Source organism: Vipera ursinii (genome assembly GCF_947247035.1).
Source record: "Vipera ursinii genome assembly, chromosome: 1".
Lineage (NCBI taxonomy): Eukaryota > Metazoa > Chordata > Lepidosauria > Squamata > Viperidae > Vipera > Vipera ursinii.
This window is the reverse complement of record NC_139512.1, coordinates 298,012,821-298,023,282: the sequence shown is the minus strand read 5'-3', so window position 1 is coordinate 298,023,282 and position 10,462 is coordinate 298,012,821. Positions and strand designations below refer to the sequence as shown.

The 10,462-nt window shown below is 41.8% G+C and overlaps 1 protein-coding gene across 1 annotated transcript in view; it reads left to right on the top strand.

Moving 5' to 3' along the window:
• Positions 1 to 6,816: 6,816 nt before the first annotated feature.
• The window catches only part of KCNK5 (potassium two pore domain channel subfamily K member 5), a 35,913-nt gene continuing 32,267 nt past the window's right edge, over positions 6,817 to 10,462 (top strand). Inside the window, exon 1 of the mRNA XM_083349345.1 lies at positions 6,817 to 7,632. Coding sequence (XP_083205471.1) covers positions 7,447 to 7,632 — 186 coding nt within the window. The 5' untranslated portion in view covers positions 6,817 to 7,446. The remainder of the gene's footprint in view (positions 7,633 to 10,462) is intronic.

Sequence of the window (10,462 nt, the reverse complement as noted above, 5' to 3'; positions counted from 1 at the left end):
GGGGATTGGACTTCCAACTTTATTATTATTATTATTATTATTATTATTATTATTATTATTATTATTATTATTATTATTATAGAAGAAGAATAATTGGAACATTGATTTTAGAAAGTTAAAAATTGAAGATTTTAAAATTAAATTTAACAATCTTTGAAGAAATTAAAGATTATTAAAAGTAAAAGGAAGGAATATAAAGTAGGTTTACATGATCAAGGTTAAAAGAGCCATATCATTATTTCTGATAACCCTTAATGGACTTTTATTGAGCAGGACTGAATGACTGAAAAGTAGAGATTATTGTTGTATTCTAAGGGAAGTTATTAAGTTGTTAAAATTATACTTGTGAAAAAGAGGGAAATTACTTTTTTATTTTATTTTAATCCCATTTATATCCCACCCTTCTCCAAAGACTCAGGGCAGCTTACAATCTAAGCACAAATCAAATGTGCTTAGCAATAGCCTTCATTCTATGTATATGCCTGCTTATTAGGGCTTCCCCCCCCCAAGCGGCATTATTACAAAGTCAGCTTATTGCCCCCAACAATCTGGGTCCTCATTTTACCTACCTCGGAAGGATGGAAGGCTGAGTCAACCTTGAGCCTGGTGGGATGCGAACCTGCACTAATTGCAGGCAGCTGGTGTTACTTAAGGAGGCATTAGCCCACTGCTCCACCAAGGCTCTTCTTTATACATTCATATACTTTTCTTTTTTCTTTGCTGTATTATTTTTTCTTCCTTTTCTAATTTTAAAGTTTTCTTTTTTATGCACTTTCTAATTATTATTATTATTTTTTGTAGTTCATATTAGTCTTTATCTGTATAACTGTAATATTTAACAAAGATTAATAAATTTTACTTATTTAAATTGCAATATAATTTTGTGTAGAATGAAATTAAGCCTAAATAGATACAACTGAACACCATCAGTTTCCTCTTAGCTTTGGCATCCTCCCCGTATCCTGTCCATAATATAAATTTATTTTGGCTTTCACTCTATAAAAGCCACTAAAATAAACGAAACATTTGATAATCTCTACATGGAAGCCTATTTCTATGCATTTTCTATACTCCTTAATACTATTTACCCTATGGTCTATATTCCATGACCATCTGAGTCAATATCTAACTTGAACTTGTTTTCTGAATTCTTAAATTGCTATAATTCTAACTTTCTTAACATATTAAGATGGAATTCCTTTGTTGTATTACTTAACAATTTACAACCATAGAATTCATTATACAATAGCCAATTTACATTATAGTTATATCATTGTGTATGGTTCTTAGGCTTACCACATCTGGATTGCTAAAGTATGGATAATCAGTGAATGGCAGCAGAGATCTTCCCCCCCTCTCTCCCCCCAATATCTCTTTGTTGGCATTTAATGATTTATTTATTTTTTGCAGCACAGGTAAATTAGAGACTTAAGTCAGGAAACTCAAACCCCCAGCTTGTGGTTTGGCAACAGAATAGGGAGAGCAGTTTGCCAAATTCAGGTGCATATTGCAGGTATTCCCTTGGGCTGGTAGGAGTGGGGAGCTCTGTGAAAGGCCTGGGGGTGTTGTGTATAGCAGTTTGGTTCATTTTATTCCTTTTTTTACTTATTAGAGATTTTTCTATTGGTGTATTGGCCCGTTCCTTATGTGGCACTTGAGGCAATTTGAGTTTGAGATCTTTTTGAACCTTAGCATTACTGCTTTACCCTTTAGTTCTTATACAAACTGGGAATAAGAATTGGTTTTTAAATGATTAGGGAAAGCTATGGAAAATATTTTAAATGCAACACCAATATTTAAACATCAACATATGAAGGAAGAGATTAAATAGAACAAAGGATTTATTTATGGAATTTATCTGCTGCCTCAATCCAGATGGATTACTTTATAATCAAGGCTGCATTCCCATGCACATATGTGAGAATAAGTCAAGGCATGAAATAATACAGGTATTTACCTACCTGATACCAGGTATGTATCATACAGATTTCATATAAATAATATAGGTAACCTGATATTTATAGTACCAAGAACAAATTCTCCATTTCTAAAGACAGAGGAATTCTGAGACTATCTGAAAATTCTATCTGAAAATAATGAAGGTAACTAAATTTTCAGAAGGAAAAAAACAATAAAGAATACATTAATAACACTGAATTGCCTACTAATGTATGAATTCCACAGTTAAATAAAAAAGCACATCCTGCTGATAGAAGGAAAAATTGTCAAGCTTTGATTATGGAGAAACTGGTCAAGAGTAAGCATTAAAATTACTTGACTTTCCGACAGCCTTCCCATAATAAACGCATATATAGGATGATACATACTAGTTATGAGAATTATTCACACATATATAATTTGCCTAATACAATATTTGTAAAGTAGATAGAGGTTAAGGACAAGTCACTGACAGCCTGAGCCTGCGAATATAGGATACAAATCAAAATTTAGTTCTAATTACCGGTATTGTTCTTTGATTACTCCAGAAAAGTTAAGATTATGTATGAGAACTGAATCACCTGTATGATTTTACACAGCAACAAACAACGCGGAGAACACAGACATCCAACACAAACTATGATGCAAAAATTATGTAACATCTGTTCTCCTGTCACAATAAATCTCAGCCTTTTGTGTTTGCTGTTGGATGCAAATATGTTAAGTCACAAGGTATATGTCATAATGCACGTTTTATTGCTAGCCCGATCCAAGCAGACATTGATGATGTAACGCTATCAAGACAGAGTTAATAAAATTAGATATTGTATTCTCTGTATGGGATTTGTCAGGATAATTCAACATATTTAAAGTTTTATAATTTCTAAACTAACAGAAAATATTCTGCAAATCACATAATGGCTTAGGCACTGAATAATTATTTCAAATGTTGCATATGCTTCTTTTTTTCTGCAGCATTATATTGTACATGAGAAAAAACAGCAGAAACTGATAGAAAGAAGCATGGGTTACTAAGCACTGATTTGTTTTATCTCGAGGAGTTACACTTCTTTCAACAATGTTGTAATGATAGTCGGGTGGAAAATTTTTAGAAACTGCACTTCATTTTCCTGGTGTCCCTTAAATGACTGGCAATGTTGGTTCTCCGTATGTGTGTGACTTGCTTCCTGTGCATTATAGCTTCTGCCTTGCGTTTTTCCTCACCTTCGCCTGACATTCGGTGTCATGCTGGTTTGATGTACACATGTAGTTCAGGTTTTGCATCCACAATGACATTATCCTATTACTTTGATTAAAGATTCATATTGCAACAGCAAAAACTGGAAACTGCTATGAAAAAAAGGTGAGCTCTACGTGGAGATCAAGACCAGAAATTACTTTTGTATTGATCGGTTGGTTGATTATGTACCATCGAGTCATTTTTGACTCCTAGTGACCTTGTAAAAACACATTTTCTCCTCGGTGTTCTTCTATTCCCAAACCTCTTCTTTCAGGGCACTCATTGTCACTTTGACTGAGTTCAGTACATCCACCTTGCATTGGTCATCCTCTTCTCTTTCCTCCCTTCCCAGTATTAGAGCCTTTTCCAGGGAGTTAGTACTTTTATACATGTTTCCATAATTAATTAATTATTAATTATTCTATTAACATAGATAAAATCTACAGGATTTCCAAGTCACCACCGAGTACAGAAATGAAACTACAGGACAGTAATCAGAAGAAAGGGATGTGGTGACTCAGTGGGTTAGGACGCTGAGCTTGTCGATCAGGAGGTCGGCAGTTTGGCGGGTCGAATCCCGAGTGCCGCGTAGCAGAGTGAGCGCCTGTTACTCGTCTCAGCTTCTGCCAACCTAGCAGTTCGAAAGCACGTAAAAACGCAAGTAGAAAAATAGGGACCACTACGGTGGGAAGGTAACAGCGTTCCATGTGCCTTTGGCGTCTAGTCATGCCGGCCACATGACCACGGAGACGTCCTCGGACAAGTGCTGGCTCTTCGGCTTTGAAACGGAGATAAGCACCGGCCCCTAGAGTCGGAAACGACTAGCATGCATGTGCAGGGGAACCTTTACCTTTAATCAGAAGAAGCAGCCACTGCTATCACTCACCTGTTTTTCTTAACTATGAAGGGCAAAAAAAGTGAGCAGAAGTAAAAGAAATGGCCATTGCTTTTGCATGTTATTTTTATTTTTTATTTTAATCCCATTTATATCCCGCCCTTCTCCGAAGACTCAGGGCAGCTTACAATCTAAGCACAAATCAAATGTGCTTAGCAGTAGCCTTCATTCTATGTATATGCCTGCTTATTAGGGCTTCCCCCCCCCCAAGCGGCATTATTACAAAGTCAGCTTATTGCCCCCAACAATCTGGGTCCTCATTTTACCTACCTGGGAAGGATGGAAGGCTGAGTCAACCTTGAGCCTGGTGGGATGCGAACCTGCAATAATTGCAGGCAGCTGGGGTTACTTAAGGAGGCATCAGCCCACTGCTCCACCAAGGCTCTTTCAGTCCCAGTGCATTTGAGGACACGAGAGAGAAAAGAGATGATGCTGCATCAGCCAGGAGGAAAGTAAATGAAATACCTACTCCTAACACAAGTGGTGACTGAGTGGCCCAGACAAGGAAACAGATTGGCATGATACTGTTCTGCAGGCAAAGTCAGCAGCCCAAATTGTCCCACTACTAGACTGCCTAACAAAAGACAGTACATGATCCTCTTACTGTAGTGTATCCAATCCGTCAGTGATGTGGCTGGAAAATTAAACCCATTGAGAAAAGAAAACAATGACACCATCAAAGCCAAAGGCCACCCACAATGCGGAATGAAGACCATCCATCCTCTCTGTCAACATTAGAGATTTAGCTCTAAAACCTTTTTTTACCAAGTTCCAGCCATGTTCATCTATTACAGCAAGAACCAAGTCTTGAGCCACTCTAAAAGACTCATGCTTATCATTGCAACATTTTTTTAAAAAAACACTGAGAAAACATGTGATCCATTCTGCCAATTCAAGTATCAGAGCCTTAATTATTACAGTATCACTCATAATATGACCCCTTATCCCCATGCATCTTTTACCGGTCTACCATAGAGAGCGTCCTCTCATATGGTATTGTGGTTTGGTATGCTGGTCTGACAGCCGCGGATAGGAAAGTATTACAGAGGGTAGTGAGCACAGCACAAGACATTGTGGGCTGTCCCCTGACACCACTGGATGACATCGCCAGGGCTCATTGCCTTGGAAGAGTGAGGAAAATTCTGAGGGATGACTCACAACCTGGGCGGTATCTCTTTACTCTCCTACCATCCGGTAGGAGATATAGGAATATAGCCAGCCGTACCAACAGGCTGAAAAATAGCTTTTATCCGTGGGCTGTTAGGCTTTTAAATGGGACATAATCTTATGCAGAATTGACTTGGGAGGCCGGTGTGTGGTGTAGTTGGTTCACATGGTGTGGTGGGATGGAGGGTTTGTTGTCACTGTGTGTTGGGGGGAGAGAGCACGGGGGGGGGGGGAGAGGCTCAGCTAATCTCAATGTACACATGTTGTACTTTGACAATAAAGGTTTATTTATTATTATTATTGCAGTCCAACGGCACCTGGCTTTGGCTCACTATTTTCTCTCCTACAAAACCCAGAAGAGCAAAGAGTTGGAGCTGTTAAAAGTAGATCAGTCCATCAGAATACAGCTGGAAGTGACCTTTGAGATCTTCTAGCTCAGGGGTGTCAAACTCAATTTCATTGAGGGCCGCATCAGCATTGTGGTTGCCCTCAGGGGGCCGGGTGGGTATGGCCAGGGTGGGCGTGGCCTACTGGGTGGGCGTGGCTAGAGCGCGTATGACCTACGCATCAAGGGTGCCTATGGGGGCCTGGGCAGGAGTGGGACAGATCTGAGGGTCTCTGGCAGAAGGAGGGTCTCTGGGCCAGGGCCAAGGCAGAGGGGGCCGTTCCCTCAGTCTTTCCAGGATGGCTTCGTGGGCCACATGAAGCCACTTCGCGGGCGGATCTGGCCCCCGGGCCTTGTGTTTGACATGTCTGTTCTAGCTCAAAGATCTTCTAGATCTTCTTGCTCAAGCAGGAGACCCTACCATTTCAGACAGGTGGCTGTCCAGTTTTTCCTTAAAAACCTCCAGTGATGAAGCACCCACGACTTCTGGAGGCAAGCTTGTTCCACTGGTTATTTGTTCTCAGGGTTAGGAAGTTTCTCCTTAATTCCAGATTGCTTCTCTCCTTAATTAGTTTTCCATCCATTGTTTCTGATCTTGCCTTCCGGTGCTTTGAAAAATAAGTTGACTCCCCCCCCCACACCCCCTTCTTCTTCGTGACATCCCCTCAAACACTTTGATACGGAGTCTTATTAATAACAATTTTATTAGGGCACAATAAAGCGGGTCACTTTGTGACAGCCCCTCAAATACTTCAGATAGGGAGTCTTCCCCTTGATAACAACTTCATTAGGGCACAATTAGCGGCTTCCTTCATCCGCCAGGCTCTTAGTCTCAACAGTCACAAGGCAGCGAGTCCACCCGAGGGGGACCCAAAATCTGAAGGTCCGCGCTCCTTTTCCAAGCGCCTGACCGGCGTTTACCCTCCACGCAGTCCTTCCAGAGGGCAGGGGAATGTAAACGCGGGCGTGGGTGCCGCTCGCCCGGGAGAATTACGCAGGGCCCCACCTACTCCAAGGTAAGAATCAGGATATAGCTCCAGTTATCCGCGCTCTTCGCAGCTCACCCCACCCAGGCGGTGGCAGCAGCAAGGCTCAGGCCGTCCCACAAAGCTGGCACCGCGGGGTGGGCGTTCCGGACGAAAGACAAGCGCGCAAGACTAAAGGGCCACGCTTCAGTTGCCAGAGCGCCGAGCGAACGCGCGGGCCGAAGTAGTCAAAGCGGAAGCGCGGCTTTTGCTCAGGAGCCGCGGCGGTTTCGAGCGAAGCCCACGTAGAGCGCTCGGAGGAGGGTGTGCGTGCGTGCGTGTGTGTGTGTGTGTGTGTGTGTGTACACGTGTGCGGGTGTGCGCCCCCGCCACGTGCAGCCGGACCCTCGCTGTTTTTCGCTCGCCGCCTCTCGGGGACCGCCGCGCTGGTGGCTCGCCAGCTGGGAAACGCTCCGCATGCGCCGCTCGAGGAGGCGAGTGGGAGAAGAGAAGGGCTCCAAATTCAAACCCCGGTGGCAGCCAGGACACCGGAGGAGCGGCCCGAAGCCGAGCGGTCGAAGAGCAGCAGAGCAATAACCGGGGAGAAGAAAGAGGAGGAGGCGGCGGCGGCGGGAAGGAGGAGGAGAGGAGAGGAGAGGAAAATAAAAACGGGAGACTGGAGCGGGGGAGGAGGAGGAAAGCCGAGGCCGGGTGAGGAAAGAGAGCGCGCCGGCGAGGATCCGTGGCATTCGCTGCCGGCGGAGCGGGGCTCTCCTTGCTCTCCAGCCGAGGCACCCCTGAAGGAGTCGCTTCCTCTCCCTTCCACTGGAGCTGAGGCTACCTGCTGGGCACCGCCATGGTAGATAGGGGTCCTCTGTTAACGTCGGCGATTATTTTCTACCTGTCCATCGGAGCAGCTATCTTCGAAGTCCTGGAGCATCCTCATTTGCAAAATGCCGCCGAGCGTTACAAGCAGAAAAAGTCGGAGCTCCTGAAAGAGTTTCCCTGTCTGGGCCAGGAGGGGCTAGATAAGATCCTGCGGGTGAGTTTAAAAAAAAAAGAAAAAAGCTTCTTTCCCGCCATCTCTTTCGACTCGAACAAAATGGGTTGTCTTCCTTTCAAAAGTGCATTGCTGCAGATCTCAAAGGGCGCCAGTTAACACTGTAAGCTGAAGCAAATGGCACCTGCAGTAATTCAAATACGCCCCTGCCCCTCCACTCATTGCTCTCTGTCTCTCTCTCTCTCTTACACACACACACCCCTTGCAAAAAAGAGGGATATTGTGCCCGAAATGAGACACCTTTGGTTTTCTCTTGGAGGCAGGTCTTTGAATACAGTAAAAACATTGTTCAACTCTGATGGCCTCCTGCTAGTTATGTGCCTCTTCCTGCACTGAATCGCACAAACTTAACAAGGCACGAATAATATCCAGAGTCACTGAACTCTGCTATAGTGGAAAGTATGGATTTGCTGAACAAATATTGATCTCTGAAGTCACATTTAAAAGCAGGTATCTGAAATATTCAGATTCACTTGATTCATTCCCTTATACTGTGAAAAACCAAGCTGGTCATATTTTTAGCAGTGATTATTATATGTTTTGCTAAGAACATACCGAGTACCATATTGGAGCATTTATCTCAATAGCAGGTGCTTTGTTTGCAGTTTCTTTTTTTCCAAATTGTTGCACAGTAGTATTTCCAAAATTTACCATGTGAGCAGGTGAAAATGTATGTGATTAATGTGCAAGGGAGGCCTACTTTGTAACCAAAGTTTTAGTTGTAAGTTTTCTTGCAGTTCTTGAATGGTGACTTTTAAGATTATTGCCAAAAAGGTTAGGGTTATATGTCAACAGGCAAGTAAAATGCCTCATTGAATGCAGCCTAACCCCTTGAATTTGCTGGTGCATCTCTGGTTCTCAAAAGGTCAAAGGTGAGCTGTAAAATAATTCACTGGAAATTATCCTCCGTGTGGTATGGGTTATGCAACTTTTTGTTCCTTTAACATTTATTTATTCATTCATTTATTTGTGTTTTTTTTTAAAAAAAAATCTGCCTTTGGATTCAGTGAGATACATCTAGAGAGGGTAGAAAGGCTGAAGACTTCAAGAGAGTTTACTGTTAAGAACCCGATTGGCTGAACTTCATAAGGATCTGAAAAACAAAGGAGGGTGCTGAATGTGTCCTTCCCTTGGTCGTTGTTGTGCCTGCCCCTTCTTATCTATCTGTTAAGCTCCATTAAGTAGGAAAGTTTGTCTGGCACTTGTGTTAAGCTCTGTCTTGCACAGAGGCCAGAGAGTACAATAAAGAATGCAGTATATTTGTTATGACTGAGTGAGTCACAATTTAGGCCAAGTCCTTGCTGCACTTCTAGCCTTTTGCCTTTTGCGTAGAAATGTTAGTCTTTAGCATAGAAATATTAAGCTGTTGTGCAGTAGCCTTTTAAAGGAAGTTTTTCTGGATTACAACCCAGTTCTTGCAATGTTTAAAGAATGCAAACCTTTTTTTGAAGATGTTACAGTCTTCAAGGAAATTTCCTGTAAAAGAGTAGCTTGTTTGATACTGGCATTACTCTTTGTGTATATATGGATTACATTATGTTTTTTTCCTTCCTAGCATTTGTGGGTGCAGGGTCTGCTTTTAAAATTATAGAAAAAAATAATGTGCACTGTATGCCTTACTTTCTAGAAGATCATGTGTTTGAGAGAGGCAGACACAATACAGTTCCAGAGGAAGTCTTCCACCTGTGCTTTTAACTTTTTTGAACTGTGACAAATGGGTACAATCTGAACCAGTTACTGAGTTTATCCAAGGCTGCATATTTTGGAATATTATATATTTTCCTCTTTCCACTCTTCTTTAAAATGAGACAAATTTTCTGGAGTTAAGAGGGGAAAAAGGCCAATAATTTTGTTACAATGCATTTGTATATCACATTTTGCATTTTACAAGTAGCATCATTCACTTTGCACAGTGCTTTATAATCACTGAATTGTCTTTAATTTGGCTTATGTCATTATGGCCATTAATACCTTATTTAAGTTGAGTTAACTGAGACTGGGAGAAATTAGTGCAAAATTCACTGGATGAACCTATAATGTAAGCCAAATAAATATATCCTGGTATGTCATGATCTGGGAGAACTGACCTAACTAGCACGATGTATATAACCTCTATTTCAGTCCATGATTTCAAATACTCTGTGTCTCCATATTGTTGTTCAAATTATTCTACAGCTGGATTTTCCTCTTGTCTACTTGTAATTGAAACAGTCTCATTTCAGGACAGAGAAGTTATTAAACGTTCATGCATCAAACAGTGCTACTCTGTTTGCTTGTTCTTCATAGACTTGTATTTTCTTGTCTTACACCCACGTGGGAAGATGCTTGGTAAACTTCCAAATTAAAACTCTTCTACTGCATATAACTGGTGAAGTGATTGGGGCACATATGCAGAACCATTCACACAGCTGGTGGCTATTTCAAAATTTTCAGAAAAGCTGCTTGCTCTATTTAAGAGGCAAGTCTATACACTTTGAAATGTAAGCATTTACCTGGAAAGCAAGACATTCTTTAGAAACTTCTGCTTCTTAGCATTTCCCCTTTCTTCATTGCAGTTTAACAAACTGTACCTAAAATGTACCCAGGAAGTTGGGGAAAGAGTTCCTGAAGTTAAGTTTCAGTACCACTTTTTTTTAAAAAATTCCATTTATATCCCGCCCTTCTCCGAAGACTCAGGGCGGCTTACAAGCTTAGCAGTAGCCTTCATTCTATGTATATGCCTGCTTATTAGGGCTTTCATACACCCCCCCAAGCGGCATTATTACAAAGGCAGCTTAATTGCCCCCAACAATCTGGGTCCTCATTTTACCTA